We start from the raw sequence: 19,040 nt of genomic DNA, 5'->3' as shown, positions 1-19,040 counted from the left end.
GCCATTTCCAGTGTGTAAGCTGCACTGAACTAAGAGGTCTGGTATAAAGTGGATGCTAAAGTGTTAAAAGATTAATCAGAGTTTTTGGTAGTATCATGGTGCTGGTGAGATAAACACTGGAGTTCTTAGCCATCAAGGAGGAAGAGGGGTCCTGAAAACACTCCAGGTCTTCCATGGAGATACCTCAGTGACTATACTCTCGCAGTAGGACAAACCAGAACCAGTTCAGCTCTCAAAAAGACTAAGATCCAGTCTTGAGATACCTCAGTTTGACTGGATCAAAGGTTTACCCCTATTCTAACTGCTTGCGTAAAGGAAAATAAATCCTCTTTGAAGAAGATAGCATCATCTATAGCCCAGACAATTTTTCATGCTAAGGATAAAGTATTCAGTTAAAATTTGCCAGGCCATATCAGGAACTTGGATGAAATGACTGAAAACAAAGACAAACAATAGACAGTTTCAAAAGAGGCACTCTATACACTGGTGTTATCAGGTGTAAACTTTATAATAATCACGGTTGATACAGTCAAGAAAATAGATGACAAAATGGAGAATTTTACAAGAGAACTGGGCTCCCTAAAAAGATTAGAATGGAGCTGTATGTCAATTATATCTCAATAAAACTGGAAATAAAAATAAAAAGATTCAAATGGAAATTCTGGAACTGAAAATATAATGTTGGAAATGAAAAATTAATAGATGAGTATAACAGTATATAAAAACTGAAATAAGTAGGAAGAAATAATAAAGAAAAGAGAAGATATTAATGAAATACACAACAAAAAATAAAATACAATTAATTAAAGAGAAACCAAAAAAATTTGAAAAGACCAACAAAATTGATAATACTGATAAGGAAAAAAGAGAAAAGGTAGTAACTAATCAATATAGTAATGAAACGAGGGATAGTACAACAAATCATGCAAATTCCAAAAAGATAACAAGAGAATATGATGAATACATTTCTGCTGATGTATTTGAAAATTCCTAGAAAAGCACAAATTGCCAACACTGACATGAGAAGAAATAGAAAAATCAGCCCCTTGGTGGCATGTTGATTACAACGGACCTTTTTCATATGGAGGGAGAAGTGATTGGCTCTTCCTAGAGTCAACAGGTTCTCTAAATATGGGTTTGTCTTCCCATCTCATAGTGCCTCTGCCAACACCATCATTTGAAAGCTTACGAAATGCCTGATTCACTAGCAAGGAATCTTGAATCATATTGCCTTGAAACAAGGAAGCCATTTGTAGTGAAGGAGATTTAATATTGGATGTTTGACCTTGGAATGCCTTTGTCCTATTATATATCTCATAACCCAGAAGAAGCTACCCTAATGGAACAATGAAATGATCTATTAAATTCTCATTTAAATGACCAGCTCAACAATAAAACTATGTGATTGGGGTGCCGTCTTCTAGGATGTACTATGTAGCATATACCGTCACTTCAAGAATTTGCTAAATGACAGGAATGTAATTTAGGCTCTACTGGTTTTAGAGGTCCTTGTTCCTAGACATAATGATTCCACTAGGGACACAATAAGAGTACCACAGAACATTAAGGTGTGACAACTGCCTGGTCACCAGGCTCCTCACACAGGCTTCAGCTGACCTTATGCTGGACACACTAAGCTCCAGGTGTCTGCTGCAGGAGATCTTTTACTTTCTGCCCTGGAACTTCTCCACTGCTGCAGATACTGATGGACTCAGCAAGCACACATGCATACCCCAGGTTACAGGGAAGGTAATGCCCCTGAAAATAACTCTTAAGCAATAGGGGATGGGAACTGATGGATAAATACTTCTGGTTGACAGTCAGGTGGATAATTCTGAAAAGCATTCTCTACTATCCTTAGAAGGCTCTGAGAGAACTAAGTGCCAGATCCCAGGGTGGTGACATTGATACAGCACCCCTATATAGCTTCTCCTTCTCTGTCTCATTCTATCTGGTGCCCCAATATTGCTCCCTGGTGTTATTTCTCAAGTAAATTACTTCCACTCAAGTCTATATTTCAGGATTCTGCTTTCAGGGAAAGTACAAGCTTAGGTACTATGGAGCTGATCCGACTGGGTTCAAATTCTGGGTCTGCTGAACTATCTGTGTGACATTCAGAAAATCACTTAACTTCTCTGGGCTCATTTTCCCCTTATCTGGAAAATAGGATTAATTATAGTACCTACTTCATACGGTTACTGTAAGGATTAAATAAGTTGATATTCACAAAGCACTTTGAACTGTGTCTAGCACATAGTAGGCACTACATAAATGTTAGCTATTATTTGTTCAAGGATTTTTTTTTTTTTTGTGAGGTCCTCAACTTTTTATTAGTCTCTAAGGACCTTTCTTTATTATTAAATATTAACTTTTTTGGTCATAGATGTAAAAAGTATTTTCCAATTTGTCTTTCAAAATTGTTTATTGAGTTTTTTCTTACAAAATTAGTTGATTTTTATAGACAAAAAACTATCAAGTCTTTCCATTCTATATTGTAGGCTTCATGCTTTGTAATATTAGGCTTCCCGTCCTAGTATTATAAAAAAAATAAAATGCAGTAAAAATAATTTCCCCTGGCAATTCATTAAAACCAAGGTGTATCAGTGTTTGCATACTACTTAGCTGAAACTTGCTTGATGTCAGCCAGTGATCTTATACACGTAAGATTCTTAGCTCATATCTGGCATATAGTGAATATTCAGCAAGTTTTATACACTAGTTTTATTCATAAAACAAAATAAAAAGAAGATCTTGACTGATTCTAGGACTGGGGCAGAGAGTATACAAGGTGAACTTGGAGCATCTTGTAGTGCTGGAAAGTAAGGAAGTGCTCAAAACAAAAACCAAAAACCAAAACCTCACAATGATGGGAGTATGTTAAAGGGACATAGGAACCAACTGGAAGAATTCCCAATGACCAAAGCTAGAACAATTTGAACAATAAAATAATACAGTATTGGATTATAACCCAAACCAGAAAGTAAGTATCCATAATTCCATAGTGATATAAATAAATTATTGAATAAACAAATAATTAGGGGCAAATAGATAAATATCCAATCCAAAGAATTCCCTTATTTTGCCCTTCAGGAAGTGAATTGTGAGTGCTGCATAAACACTTCCTTCTAAAGAGGACAGAATGAAAAGCGCATGGGGAGGAGTGATTGCTGTGGAGAACCTGACTAACACGACCTCGGCCAGGTGATCAAGATGAACATCAACATGGTAAGTCATGCTGACAGCATGTACTCTTGACGTGATGTCAGGATTATGGCCCTTTACCTCTGTCATCTTGCCTCAAAATAACCCGTCTAATCATGAAAAAAAATTAGACATTAGATCTCAACAGAGGCCCACTGTACAAATTACCTGACCAGTATTCTTCAGAACTCTCCAAGTCATCAAAACCAAAAACAATTTATGCAAAACTGTCACGCAACAGGAGCTTACGGAGACACGATAACTAAATATAATGTAGCTCTTTGTCACATCTACTGTGAGAATGAAGACCATTCTCAGCAGTTAGACTGTCGACATTCCAGAAAATGTTGACATCACTTTGAAGGGATGCACAGTTATTGTGAAGGGCCCCAGAGGCACTGTGCGGAGGGACTTCAATCACATCAATGTAGAATTTAGCCTCCTTGGAAAGGAAAAGAAGAGGCTTGGAGTTACCAAATGGTGGGAAATAGAAAAGAACTGGCTACCGTTGGCACTATCTGTAGTCATTTATAGAACTTGATCGAAGGTGTTACACTGGGCTTCTGTTACAAGATGAGGTTTGGGTATGCTCACTTCCCCATCAAAGTTGTTATTCAGGAGAATGGTTCTCTTGTTGGAATCCGAAATTTCTTGGGTGAAAAATACATCTGCAGGGTTCAGATGAGGCCAGGCTTTGCTTGTTCAGTATCTCAAGCCCAGAGAGATGAGTTAATTCTTGGAAGAAACGACATTGAACTGGTATCAAACTCAACTTCTTTGATTCAGCAAGCCCTGACAGTTAAAAACAAAGATATCAGAAAATTTTTGGATGGTATCTATGTTTCTGAAAAAGGAACAGGTCAGCAGGCTGATGGATAAGATCTAACTAAGTTGTCTGGCTACAGAAACAGCAAGATGCCAGATGACTCTTCAGATTCATTTGTGATAGTTTAAGGATGCAATAAAGGCTTTATTAATTTGGAAAAAAATATATAATGTAACATCCTGGATGGGATCCTGGAACAGAAGAAGGGCATTAGGTAAAAACTGAGGAAATTGGAATAAAATATGGATTTTAGTTCATAATAATGTGTCAATAATGGCTCATTGATTGTTACAAGCGTACCACACTAATGTTAGTTGTTAATAATATTCTAACATCATTGTGGGATCTATGGGAACCCTCTGTACTATCTTTGCAGTTTTTATGTAAATCTATTCTACATTTAAAAAGTTTATGTAAGAAAGAAGACTTTGATGAGTACAAAGTTTATTGGAGGAGGTATGAATATAATCAAAGAATATATACCATGAAGTGAGAATCCTAATGAAGGTGTTTGGTGGGATGGGATTACAGAAAAGAAAGAGACTCTCTGGAAGAGGTGGAGGAGATTTTACCACAAAAAGGAAAATATTTGAGCTGAGGCTGAGGGAAAAATAGCAGTTGGTCAACCAGAGAGAAGAGGGAAAAGAGGTACTTTACTTGCTTAGTTTGCATTTACTCAAACATTGCTGAAGTGTAAGAACGGAGATGTATCTTCTAGGATTTGAAAAAATGCTTCTTGGCTTCTTCCCATCTTAATGTGTTTCTCTTGACTGAATGCTGATCTACAGGTCTATAGTCTTTTCCCTACTTCATTATCCAGTTACTAGGAAGATGAAATTAGCAGAAATGGTTTTAAAATGGATTTTATGATTCTGTTCTTGATCTAAAGGTGTGAAATCCATCTTAAAGATTTTGTTGTTACAAATCTTTTGACTGTAGTTTCAAGGTTTCTCATCCTTGAGTTACTTAAATTTGAGGGCAGATAATTCTTTGCTGTGGGATGGGGTAGTGGGGTCAGCGGGGGTGTTGGTGAGTGGTTTGTCCTATTTGTTGCAGGGTGTTTAACAGCATTCCTGATATCTACCCATTAAATGACAGTCAAACCCCCTAGTCACAACAACCAAAAAGGTCTCCAAATATTGCCAAATATCTCCATGGAACATTAAAGAAATAAAACTCCAGTTGCAATGTTAACTGTAGGCCCTAAAGGCAAGGATTGCTAGGGAGAAGTTAACCCTCTGAAATACCTTCAGAATGCTTTCCATAGCATGCAAGATCTTAAGATCTCTTCAGAATAAGCTGCACCTTGTAAAGTCTGATTTCTAAATGCCAGAAGCCAAATGCAGAGTTAATACTATTTTATTTCATTTGCTCATTCATTCATTCATTCATTCCACAAACGTTTATTGAAGACTTGCCATATATTAGGTCCTATGCCAAGTTCTGAGGATTCAGTGATGAAAAAGTCAGACCCAACTCCTTTGATAGGGAGCCTGGCTGAATTCTTTTGTAGGTCCCCAAGCAAAGTCGGACATTGAAGACTGGAGTTCTGTCTAGTGGAGATACTGAGATAATTGTCCTAATAGGTTGTTTCACCTAAAGGATCATATATGACTCCTGACTTTACATAGGCCCTTTCTTCATTCACATACTACTCCTTATCACGTATCTTGACTTCCAGCCTTTTCACAATCCCTGAGATAAGAGATGGACTGTGGGACTGATGGAATTGTACTGGTCTTCTAGCTCTCAGGAGTCATTATCCAGGCAGATGTTTTCACTGACCTTTGCCTGCAGAAATCACTCCTAAGAGAGAAGATTGTAAAGCAGGAAGTCAACTTCGTTGACACCACTACTGTGTTCCTAGCCCTCCTCCCTATGCACTGTGAAGTACCCCTGCATGGCTTCTTAACTGGTGCTTGTGGTGCTGGCACGAGCAGAGCTCACGTGCTCACTGTAGGCCCACCTGACTCCCAGGGCTTCCTGCCATCATGTCTTTAAGCCCTATGTTTTTTTAGGAAAGTCCTAATTTTATTGAACATTTTTTCAATCAGTGAGACTCGTTAGTCTCTGCTGTTTCTTTAAACATCTGCCAAGATGTTTCATATGACTATATTTGCAAACCAGGAGGATTCCTTTGTCATATTATACTTGGTGTCTCTGTTTTGGTTTGGAAAACATGGCCACTGCCCTGGTTCTCCTTTCAGGTCTTGCTGTGGCTTTTCTAGGGCTGGCTAACCACGAGGAACAGGCAGCTGACTTATGGTTCAGAACCTGGTCCTGAGGCTGGCAAGTCAAAAGTTGGAAAAAAACAAACAAACAAAACACAAAACCACCCAACAATGTTCTTCCCTTGTGGATGGCAGTTGTTATTATATCAGAAGCCTACTGGGGCTTCCAGGTAGATAAGGTACCTCGTGGTGCCTTTTTGGCACTTTTATGACGGTTTCAGTCTGACTCTGTTTTACAAGGGGCAGAGATTCATTCAAGCTCACGCAAGAAAAAGAAGAATTATTGTGAGGATAATCTAGGTTAGGAACTAGACCTGGAACGCAGTCAGGAATTTAGACAGCCCCATGAACCTCTGGCTATCTCTCCTCTAGGCTCCTTAATCTCACCCTCAAGGCTGAGAAAGCAGACACTATGTTTGAGGAACCAGGGGGAGGCCAGTGTGGCTGGATTGTTATATGAGGTTCATGAGATGGCCAGGGGCCAGATCATTCAAGAGCTCATAGGCATGGTAAATTTTTTGAATTTTATTCCAGGGATAATGGGGAAACTATTGAAATATTATGACCAAGTGACTGATATGGTCTGGATGACAGCAAAAAATTACTCTGGCCTTGGAGATTTTAGGAAGCCAAGGGAACACCACAAGAGCTGGGATGGGGGAAATCTAAAGAGCTAGGAGGACATATAGAAGGGGCTCCTAAGTCAGTAGGGGTGGTTAGGGAAGGCCTCCTGGAAGAAGAGATATTTTAGATGGGACTGGAAAGTTGAATAGGAATTAATCAGATGAAGGGAGGGACTGGTAGGGAAAGAATGTTCTAGATGGAGGAAATAATAGGAGCAAACATCGGGAGACAAGCGAGGAACTGTCCTTATGGGACTTATGATTTAATGCAAAGGTTCTCAAACTTTAAAAAAAAAAACATTTTATTTCAATAATTTTAAGCTCACAGAAAAGTTGCAGTAATAGTGCCAGAAACCCCCATATGCCCTTTGCTCATTTGCTCTTTCTCTCTTCCCAATTTTTACACACACACACACACACACGCACACACATACACTGTTTTTTTTCTGAATGATTTAAGAATAAATTGCAAGATCATATTCCTGAACCTTTAAATACTTCAGGATATATTTCCTAAAAACAAGAACATTCTCTTTCATAACCAATATCAGATATTACAGGATATTATTATTCAATCTACGGTCCATATTGAAATGCCTCTGATTTCCTCAGTAATATCCCTTAGAGCTATTTCTTCCCCCAGTCCAAATCCAACCCAAGGTTGCGCATGGCATGTAGCTGTCCTATGTCTCAAATGTCCCTCCTCCTTTTTTTGTCTTTCATGACCTCGCCAATCTGAAGCATACAGGTTAGTTATTTAATAGAATGTCCCTCAGTTTGGATTCTTCTGATGCTTTCTTATAATTATGTTATGCATTTGTATAGGTAATACCATGTGGTATCTGCTCTATTTACCCTATGTCTAGCTTCTATAACCTTGATGCATCTACCCTGCGTATGCTGGACACGCCTTGTCCTGATATTATACCTGAGTCACCTTGCCTTGACCTCCTGCCTCCTTCATTGCTTCCCTCCTCCAGAGCTGGGGGAGGAGGGGAGGAGGAGGTGGAGTTATGTTCAAATACTAACTGTCCAACTGTGAAGAGTTACCCTACAAGAGTTTTCTGAAATAACACAAATCTTTTCCATATGAAAGTTATGTTTGTTTCTATTCTGCTCTATTTTATTTGAAAATAATTCTCATCTAACCTACTAAATTGATTTCCTAGCCCTCTAATAGTTACCTTTGTTTGAAAGCACTGGTCTGATGGAAATATCACCTTGGTCATCCGTTTGCAGAATGGAAAATAGTTGTGAGAGGGCAGACTGACAGCAAGGAGCCCATTATAAGGCTTTTGCCATAATTCAGGTGAGAGAGGTTGGTGGCTGTTGGCAGTAAGATTGAGAGAAATGGGTTTGAGAGAGGAATGGATTGAGGAATTTTGCATATGGGGTGGGGAAGAGGGAGGAGTCAAGAATGACAATTTCAGCCTTGGCATGTGGGGTGAATGCTGGTCCCCTTTACTGAGATAAGAAGCACTGAAGGTTTACGGTTCAGGCTCCATCATGTTGTGTTTGAACTCTCAGTGATATTGGATTGAAACTGTTCAGTGGGCACTCAGGAGGCAAATCTGAATTAGATTATTAGCAAACTGAAGTTGGATTGTACTCAAGGAGATTTTACAACTTCATGCCCACTGCAGGAAGCAGAAGTTAGTTCAGGATAGGAACAAATGCTCTGAAAATATTCCCGTAATTAGGTATTGAGATGCGTAATAATAATATAGACAAGTCAAAAATATATTAAGGAAATCAATTAACATAAATTTACTAGAATAAATGTCACTTCCCAGCACTTTCCTGTCTCTTGGTTAACTGCTCTGTAAAATCCTTTATGCATGTATGTAGAGAGAGAGATGGAACAAAAAGAAATTTCACTTCTGCATTATATAGAAACAAGGCTGGCATAAATCACAATTTAGTTACCCTGCGCTTTCCCAGATGCGGGTCCTTAGTTTTAATCCTCCAAATACAGAAACAGGCATTCTCAGGTATAGATACAGAGATAAAAACATGCGCATGGTGCCGGCTGTAAAAGATGTCTGTTTTGAAGTGGAACGACTTTGGGGTTGCCTTGAGAAAATGAGGTTTTCTAGTGAAAAAGTGTGGATGTGAGAGTTTACACACACAATATTGGGAATGACGGACCGTGCTTCGTTATTGACTCCTCACCCCCCATCCCCACCTCTTTATCTGCTCCCCTCCCTCCCGTTCTCCCTCCACTCTTTCCCCCTTCGGCGTTATTCTGGGATTAACGGCGGGGTCAGCCCCAAACACAAACGCAGCTGGCTCGTACGGTCAGCCTGAGCCCTGCTGTGCAACCACGTCAGGAATTCCAGTAAGTTGGCAACACTGGAGCACAAAGACAACAACAATGAGGAAAACCCTTCAGTGCAGAAAGGAATGTTTGGAGCCCCGGCTGCTAGAGTGAAAGGACACAAACACCCCCCTCCCCCCGCCCCACTCACGCCTGCGCTCACCCTCCCGCCCCTCCACGAGCCCACGCGCGCCCTGGGCCGGACGCAGCCACTCCCGCGCCCGCGGCGTCCCCGCCCGCCCGTCCGTCCGCCCGCTGGCCTAGGCGCGCGCCTCCCCAGCGCCCGCTGCCGCTCTTTGTAACTCAGCGGTGCGGGGACGCTCATTGACTATGCAGCGCAGCCCAGGCGCGTCGGAGCTGCTTGACCCCGGCGCGGTCTCGTACCATCGCCCCGGCCGCCCGGAACCGGCATAAATCACCCGCCGAGACTAAAGTGCAGCTTCTCGCCCCCTCGCCGCTTCCCTCCTCCTTACCAGCCTCGTCCCCCTTACTTCCAGCCCCCCTGCCCCTCCGGTCCCCAATCCTGCCTCCTCCTCGGCGCCACCCAGCGCCAGACGCCGTGCAAGGACGCAAATAGCGTCCCAGTGGCTTGGGTCTGGAGCAGAGAAGTCTGAATTTCAGTTCTCGAAAAGAAAGTCACGAAATCTCTCCCGCCCTTTCTCACACCCTACTTTTTAAGTCTTAAGTTTTCTCTTTATTTCTCGTCTTGTCTTTCAAAAATTATACCCATCTCCCGCTCCCACCTCCCCCACAAAGCTTCACCAACCACTAAAGCCCACGGCAGGTACGCAGTCCGGACTGTTGGGGGTCAGCAGAGTCCCACAGATCCGTGTTCCGCGGAGGAGAGGTGGCAGTAACTGGCCCGGGGACAACGTGGGTGCTGGGATGCCGCCTTCACGGCCACGGCCCCTGTGGCAGAGAAAAAGGGCTCCTCACTCCTTTGACCAGGGCCTGACTCCTGGGGCAGGAAATTCTGGGGTGACCCTGGCCCGCAAACGGCCCCTCCTCACACAGGTCTCCCAGTGGCCGGGGAAGAGGTTTCACCATCTCTCCTTTTATTCGGTGGGCTTTATAGTCACGTACCGGCTGAGGACGATGCTCTGTTAAGGTTCGCTCACAGTGCCTTTGGGGGTCGCTCCCCAACCTCAGCCCCCGCCAACCTGGCTAACGCTGCCCCAACAAAAGGAGCTGCGGGGTTCTCTGAACCCCTTACGTTTCTCCATCATATAAAGGGGCACCGGCACGATCGAGATGTTCATTCTTTTCAGATTTGCTTCAAAATGAACGGATTTGTAAGAGGCGCGATCTATGACACCTGTAGACGCTGTGCTTAAGAAAAGTTGAACAAGGATCCAACGCCACCCCTCCCCCAACATTGATCCAATTTCCTCCTTGTAAAAATACAGAGCCCCCATCTCAGCGCCTAACTCTATGGGGGAAACCAGGGTGTCCGAAGGCGCCTGGGGATTGCAGACTACAGAATCGTCACAGATCTCTCCAGCAGTCTCCTTACTTCCTCTTTTCCCTTCTCTTCCATCATATATATATTTCCCTTTTCTAAAACTGTGTAGGTGGCAGATTTCTCCGTGAATTGCCTAGCAGACTTATGTGCGGAGCCAAATCCTACCCTCGTGTGAGTGTGTCAATGTGAGTGTGTGACTGTGAGGAGCGTGTGGGCACATATGAATGAGCGTGTGTACCTGTGAAATGTGCGTGCACGTGTGTGATTGTGTGCGCGCGCGTGAGTGAGCGGATGAGACTGAGAAATGTGTGTGCCTCTGTGTGTGTGAGGCTGTCTGTAGGAGTGCCTGCGTGAGTGTGCACGCGCGTGTTCGGGTCCCCGCTCCTCTCGGCACTGCGAAGTGCAGGGGGCGGGCCGGGCGGCAGGGGGCCTGCCCCGCGGGATTCCCGCATGCTAGTTCCGGGGCGGGCGGGTCTAAAGGGCTTTATGCACTGTCTGGAGGGTGGGGACTGGCGCGGGTAGAAAACGGGATGTCTCGGGCGCGGGGCCCGGCTTTCTGCCACTGGGAGCCCGCCGAGGTGCGGGCCTGAAGGAGCACTCTCGAGCAGAGGCGCTGCTGTGCTGAGTGCGACGCGCGCCCACCTCCAGGGGAAGGAACGGCGAGGCTGAGGACCCGGACCGTCGCGGAGATGGAGCGCTGGGCGGCGGCGGCGGCGTGCACGCTTCTGCTGGCTTTCGCCGCCTGCCTGGCGCCAGCCAGTGGACGAGGTAAGCGCCCACTGGCCCGAGCTCCGAGCCGAGCTCCGGGCTTCCCTTGCTGTGGCAGGGTCGGGTCCGCAGGCGGGCAGAGGGGACCGTGGCCGCTGAGGCCAGAAGCGGGCGACGGCGCCGCAGCGGCTCCCCATGGGGCTCTCAGGTTGCCCGCGAAGGGCGCGCGGGAGCGCCCCTCCTTAGCCCTCCCGGGAATTGAGCGGCCGCAAACTTGAGAAAGCACCCTCTCCGGTTTCAGTGACAGCGCACCCCACGGGGACCCCGCCTTTGTTCCCAAAGGGGTTTGTCCCAACCCTCTGGAAGGCACTTTGCGGTTCTCCCCGCACTGTTGCCCCAGCTGGTTTATTGCGTCCGGGACTGAGCGGTCCTCGGCGCTGCTCCGTGCGCAGTTTTCCACCTGCAGCGTCCCGCCCGGGAGTCCCTTCGCGCTCCCAGGCTCCGGGCTCGAACACTCCGCCTCTCCTCACGAGCGAAACTCGGTCTCGCCGTGACCCCCAAGAGACCGCATCTAGATAAAGATCATTTACGAGCCAAGATAAGGCCGGGAGGTGGGATTGGCCGAGAGAGCGGCTGATATGCTGGAGCATTTTCTTGAAGGGTTTCCCTTTTCAGCCGGGAGGTGGGGGCTTTTGTGTTGATGAATGGAGCCCGTCAGCCCCGCCAGAATTTTGAGGGCTCGAATAGAGAGTTTCTGCAATGAAGAGCGGTAAACTTCTCTCAAGTTGTCGGGGGAGTTCCTTTCTCTCCCTCTCTCTCTCTCTCTCTCTCTCTCTCTCTCTCTCTCTCTCTCTCTCTCTCTCTCCCCCCCCCCTCCCTCTCTCTCCCCTTCCTTCCTTCCTTCCTTCCTTCCTTCCTTCCTTCCTTCCTCTCTTTCTTTCTTTTTTCTTTCTTTCTTTCTCTTTCTTTCTTTCTTTCTTTCTTTCTTTCTTTCTTTCTTTCTTTCTTTCTTTCTTTCTTTCACAGAAACAGGCAAGGGAAAGAGACTGAGTAGTGGAGAGAATAAAATAGTGAGAGGAGAAGAGAACCAAATAGAGAGTAAAAGGGAGAGAAGGAGGGGAGAGAACGAGAGCGGAGAGAGAGGTTGAATACAGAGAGAGAAAGCAGCACGGGGCTGTGGGGGGGGGCGGGGGAGGGAGAGGGAGAGGCTAGGGATGAATGGGAAGGGCGAGGAGGAGGCAGGGGAACCAGGGAACTCTCGCTCTCTGGCTATGCGTTGCTAGGTAGCAGCCAAGAACTGCGTGTGACCAACCACCAGACAGACAGAGCGGACGCTGCTGCCTCCACGGGGACTAATCTGTCTGTGGGGATGAGAGACTCCCTCCCCCCGCGCCTCACAATTCCCCTCTGCTCCTTCCTTCTCGGACAACTTAATTGCCCTACAATGAAAATGAAACCCCTATTGTTGTAGGATTAGCCAAAGCAATAAATTGATTTCCCTGGATCACATATTGGGGATTGACAGGTGGAAACTGCAGAAGCCCCCATTTATGGCCCATAGAGGGGAGGGCTTGTGGATGGGCCGTGACATGTATTCAAATGGTTAATCTGCTTTCTTTCCTCAATTCTTAGCATAAGCTCCTTAGAGGGAATCAACTAAGTAATTATACAGCAACTCCTAGCAGTACCCATTGCAGACTTCCTGGGAAGAAGTTGGAAAACGCCAACAAATTTTTACAAACCTCACTGGTCTTGTAAAAATCTTTGGAAAAGGAGGGGAGGCAGGGGGAGATCGTTAATAATTCCAACTTTGAACACCTTTTCTCATTGTTGGCAACACAGAAGGAGGATTTATTATTATTGTGGAAGGTTTTCCTGCAGCACTTAGGGTTATATATATCTCAAGTCCTAAATATAGCTATAGGATTTACTATAGGTTGCTGTCAGTGCCTGGCAAAAGGATATTTTGTCTCTATTCCACTGGGATACATCTGGGTTGTCCCCATAAAATCAAAGCAGATGTTTTCTCCCCTGGATTGACAATTTAGTCACCAAATGACCTATACTTTTCTAGATCCATCCATCTTTCATTCTATAATAATGTGTATAGTAATAGCATATCATACACTTACATGTGTGGCAGGCCCTGTTTTAAGTGTTTTACACCTATTGACATTTAATCTTTATAATATACCTATGAAGTAGGTACTATTTCTACTCCTACTTTGCAATTGGGAAATGGAGGCATAAAGTAATTAACTTGCCCAAGGTCATACTGCTAGAAAATTGCAGAGCCGTGAGGCAAATCCAAGAGATTCTGACTCAAGAGGCTATAGTTTAACTGCATTATCTGTGTCTCTCTATCTGTTTCTGTCTCTTTTCTTTTGTACTAAAAATGTCATGCCCCTAAGTTACTGTCCTGGTGTGAAGTTACTAAAGAAGTTGAGGGGCATTTTGCAAGCCTTTGCCACGTAAGGTAAAATCCACCTGCCATTCCCTAACTGGATATTTTCAGAAACTCTTCTCAGGTTTCTATCACCTGAATCCTAGCAGCCTCCCTCCCACTCTTCCTACTTATCATTTTTACGTAAGTGTGTTCTGAATGTCTTCTGGCTGGGATTGTAAGGAGATTTCTAGATTCCTGTTGTATTGATTCTGACTTAGATGAAGTAAAGTACGATGACTTTGTAAATGCCCTTATTTTAGCATCACATATATGGTAAGCTCTTTTTTTTAATATATATTTTTATTGACGTATAGTCAGTATATAATGTGTCAGTTTCTGGTGTACAGCACAATACTTCAGTCATATAGGAGCATACATATATTCATTTTCATATTCTCTTTTACCGTAAGTTACTAGAAGATATTGAATATAATTCCCTGTGCTATATATACAGTATAAACTTTGTTGTTACATTACTGCAAACTTTGCATCCTTAGAAATTATAAAGTGTTTTATATTTAGTCTTTTTAAAAAATAGCACATCTGTAAAAATTATTTGCATTTCCCTCATATTTTGTGTAATTTTTTAAGAAAAAAAAATTTGGGAGAGCCTGAATTCCAGCAATGGCTTCCACCACTTTCTAGCTTTGTGACCTTGGGGAGCCATCCCTTAACTTTGCATGGCTCAGATTGCTTAGCTGTAAAATTGATATAATAATAAGAGAATCTATTCCATGACATTTTATGAACATAGAGATAAATATACTTAGCATGGTGTAAGGCATTGTGGACAATGATCACAAACTAGCAGCTCTTTTTATTATATTGATCAACAATAAATGTTACTTTTTCTTTTTTTTGCTTACTATTCATGTTTCTAATTTCCAATGCACATAGGGGAAGTCTTTAAGTGTTTTTTAAAAAATTATTTACTTCTGTTTGTTTGTTTTGGGGGGAGGTAATTAGGTTTGCTTGTTTGTTTATTCATCCATTCATTCATCCATTCATTCAGTGGAGGTACTGAGGATTGAACCCAGGACCTCAGGCATGCTAAGCACATTCTCTACCACTGAGCTACATCCTCCCCCTTAAGTGTTTTCCGCTGTACATTTCTTTGAGGAATTCCCAGATCCCAGGATGTGATTTGAAGTTTTTTTTGATAAAATGTTACTGATTTTAAGCAAAATTATATTTTATCATTCAATAGAAGTTTGGTTGTGCCCATAATGGTATCAGCTTTTTTTGACAATTACATCTTTGGGTGCAGTTTATATGTTTAAAAGGATCATGTGGCCAATGACAAACATGGAACATTTTGCTTCCATCACATCTCTAATACCCGCTGCTGCTTTTATTTCACAGCAGGTAGCTTCTCTTTCTTTTATTGAAGTTCTTCTTCCTTGCTATTCTTTGGGGCTTCCTCTTGACCTCCATGTCTTGTTTTAATAGAAACTTTTACAGCTAGAGGAAACCTTAGATATCAACTGGTCTACTTGCAATATTTTATGGATAAGTAACTAAACCCCGAGGGAGACTGAAAGGAATGAAAGGGTGGAGATTAAGTACCTTGCCTAAGGGTCTGTAGCTTGTGATAGAGCTAGGATCTGAACCTGAGTCTCCTCATTCTTTCTACTTGACCATATTTAGATACATGTCCTCTGAATGTCCCCAGCCTGATGAGTTGAGCAGATTTCTAGATTCCTTTTATGTTGATCCTGCCTTATCAAATGAGGCAAAGTATGATGAAAAGATGATCTTGGCAAATCTTATTAAATTGCATGGGTCACCTGTCTCAGGCTTAAGATGAATCTTATGCTAGGTTAATGTAACCATATGTTTTTAGCTGGGTCCAGAACTTATACCACGCCAGTGCCTCGACGCCCAAAGTCTGTACCTCTGGGTGCATTTTACAAAACCTTAGGCCATCAAAGCTCATTCCTGAAGATTTCGGGGTTTTGTAGTGAAGGCTGCTATGTGACTAGGTTTTTAGTCTTATTCAAGTTAATTATTTGGTTATGGTTAATCACTGTCCATGTTCTCTAGGGAGGCACTATAGGAACACTGACAGGTTTAAAAAAAAATAAGTTGAAATTTTAAAATCATTTTTAAATAAGGATATTGAGAACCTAGATGTATTTCCCGTGCGACTAGAAGCACACTGTAATATTGTCTTTGGGGTTTCTGTTAAGCCCTGGTAGCTAGAACAAGATATGTAGAAACTTGAGGGTGCTTAAAAAAGTTTGTTGAATTGAAAGGAAAGGAACTGGCATGATACAGAACAGCTGAAAAGGTACTAATTGTGAAGCCCTTTTCTGGTATACAGTAAATGAGTTTGATGGAGCCTTTGTTGTTATAACTCAAATAGTTATATCACATTCTATTAACTTTGTGATCTTAAGGAATTAAAAAAAAATGGTCACCACTGTAGCATTCCACAAACATCTATTAATAGGTGTCTATAGTGTGCTAGTGGGTCAGCAGTATCAATACTGCAGAAAGGTTAAGGAGGATGAGAACTAAAAAGAGGAGTCTAGATTTCACAATAAAAATGGGCTGCAACTTGGCATTTGAGAGTCTGAGATCGTCATCCTCTAGTTCCTAGTAACTCTGGGTAGGATCTCACCAATATTAGAAAGATTTGACTTGTTTCAGCCTCAGGGTTTGGGGCTGCCTCTTTAGAATGATCAGATTGGAAGATGTATTGAAGTGTCAGAGACATTTCTTTGATGCTTCCCATGTTCTGTAGGGGTCTGTGCAAGTGTTTCCTAATTAATTTCTTCACTATCTTAGCATTGTGAGACAAAGTGGGAAGTGTGAGATTTGGGGGTTAGCGGATCTGGGTTTGAAACTTGGCGCTGCCATTTACTGTCTGGGAAATTCAGTACAACATACTCTGTACAAAATGCTCTAGATCCATTTTATCTGTAAAATGGGTGCATATCTCCCTCATAGGGTAGTTATACCAGTTAATTGAGTTGAGTGTGAAATGTTTTGTTAGACTGTGAGCTCTCATATATATTTTTATCCATCATTACTGCCCTCTTCAAGAACTTAACTTTTTCTAAACTTGAGAAGAAAATACTGTATCTTAGTATCTCTCTCGCTGTCTCTCTTTTTTTAAATACAAGTGATCCTTTGAGTGATGTTTGTGTGCGTGTTGACATAGTGCTGTAGTGGCTACAACATCCTTACATATTAGTGTGAACTCTTAAGTTTGTAAATGACAGAAACCCAAGTTAAACTATTTGACGCCAAAAGGGAAGTGTATTGAAATACATAATTGAAAAGGTATAGCTATTTGGTTGAACCAAATGAGATTGCTGTTTTTCTAGGTCAGAAATAGTCAAATGTGGCAATTTCATTTGGTTCAACCTAATATGAATGGAGGCTCAGCCTATGTCTTGCTGATCTGGTTTCTCTTTCTATCTCCTGGCTCTGAGGTGACTCTCATGTGTTCTTCTCTGGCGTTATCAGATGGCTGTCAGTGGCTCCTGGAGCCACATTCTTTCATGTCACATCCAGTGGGAAAGAGCAAGAATTTTTGTCCTAATTGTTCTCAGCAAAAGTCTCAGCTGTGTTTCAGGGGCTCTGCTTAGGTCATAGACTCAATGGAGACCCAATCACTGTATCCAGGGCCAGGGAGTGTGCCTGCAGCTTCGACCTAGCCCACATGCCTGGTCCCTGAAGTCACAGACCCCAGAGGGAAAATGGCGAACAGACATAGGACCTCAGAAACAACAGGTGTCTGCAACACCTTATCAGATTGAACCATTTTTCCACTTTATGTTGGAAGACAGACTTGAAAAGGCTATAGACATTTCTCAAGAGCAACCAGTCCTAAGATAACTCAGTAATTGAAGGGTGGAGTGTGTTGGGAACATTTACACAAATGACATGGTGCTGTGTTCCTGTGATCGTGTTGCAATATTTAAGTTTAGAAAGAGATCAGGAGAAAGAGGGACCTCTGGAAGGCTTATTTATAGCCTAAAAGGGTTCTTATTTAGAGCAGACCTCTGTGATGTACAGGAACATTGGAAAATGAACTGAGCGATCAGAGCACAGGAGCTCTTGAGTCCGCTGCAGGATTTCATTTTTCAGTGAGTCCTAGGCCCTTGCTGCTTTTCCAATTTATGTTATTTGTTTTTTTCCCCTAAGACTCTGTCCCTTTTCCAGGCACTAGACCTTGACTGTGAGAAAGTGGTAGAGAGAAGGAGAAGAGAGAAGACATATTAAGATGCTTCTATGGAGATGGAATGCACCTTGGTGCAAATTTAAGGATTCTTAGCATATATCCTAGGGGCTTCTTCCATAAATGGTAGATCAGGTACCTTTCACACCTCAATAGATTAATTCAGAAACGCCGTACATTTGCATTCTATGCCGATGGTTATTTTTCTGGTCTTTGTCTTCTTTCCTTTTTTTAAATATTGATTTTTATTGAAGGATAGTCAGTTTACAATGTTGTGTCAATTTCTAGTATACAGCACAATACTTCAATCATATAGGAACATATATTCATTTTCATATTCTTTTTCACCAAAAGTTACTACAAGGTACTAAGTCTTGTTTCTAATAGCATGTACTGAGAAACTGAAAATATCATTCCAAAAGTAAGATGGCTAACTTTTATATTAGGGCACTTGTGACTTAGGACAATGCTGAAACATAATGTGAGGAAATACAAGTCCCTCTAAGAGAATGACAGATTAGACAATGTGAAGTTTCACGTTGAAATCTATGCTTTTGGTCATTAGCCCTCAGGTCATGCCTGACCTCCAAGGTTATTGGAAACAGTGAGAAATGAATGAAAGCAGGAAATGTAATTACCATTCTGTGCATTGAAAAGTTAAGCCACTGTTACCATGGATACAATGGCTTGTTTATTGTCCAGATCTTGAGATTCCAAGTTTGGAAGCAGTACCAGAGGTCTCCTTTAAGTTTGTGTACCATCAGCCACGTGAAGATTCTTAGTAACTTTGAAAATAAGCCTTTACTTACAGATCTACTGATTCGCGTTAAATAATAGCACATGTACTTTTGAAGGTCCAACAGATGTTGAGGAAACCTGAAAAAGGGGAAGAAGACCGCAGCTACAATTCTGTTATGCTAGACTTTCTTAGATTGTTGTGTAAAACATCCTGTTTTATAGTATCAGAAATTTGCCTGTCACTTTGGGCCTAATTCTTGGGCTTTTAATCTCATTAACAAGGAGAAATTTTTCTTAGC

General features: G+C 42.5%; 1 protein-coding gene and 1 pseudogene across 1 annotated transcript in view; both read left to right on the top strand.

Annotated features, from left to right (window-relative positions):
- Positions 1-3,502: 3,502 nt before the first annotated feature.
- Positions 3,503-4,230, top strand: LOC105081983 (large ribosomal subunit protein uL6 pseudogene; annotated as a pseudogene).
- Positions 4,231-11,172: 6,942 nt separating this feature from the next.
- Positions 11,173-19,040, top strand: part of LRP2 (LDL receptor related protein 2) — a 181,774-nt gene continuing 173,906 nt past the window's right edge. Inside the window, exon 1 of the mRNA XM_010971430.3 lies at positions 11,173-11,428. Coding sequence (XP_010969732.2) covers positions 11,350-11,428 — 79 coding nt within the window. The 5' untranslated portion in view covers positions 11,173-11,349. The remainder of the gene's footprint in view (positions 11,429-19,040) is intronic.

Source organism: Camelus bactrianus, chromosome 5 (assembly GCF_048773025.1).
Source record: "Camelus bactrianus isolate YW-2024 breed Bactrian camel chromosome 5, ASM4877302v1, whole genome shotgun sequence".
Classification (NCBI taxonomy): domain Eukaryota; kingdom Metazoa; phylum Chordata; class Mammalia; order Artiodactyla; family Camelidae; genus Camelus; species Camelus bactrianus.
This window is presented reverse-complemented; position numbering and strand designations above follow the sequence as displayed.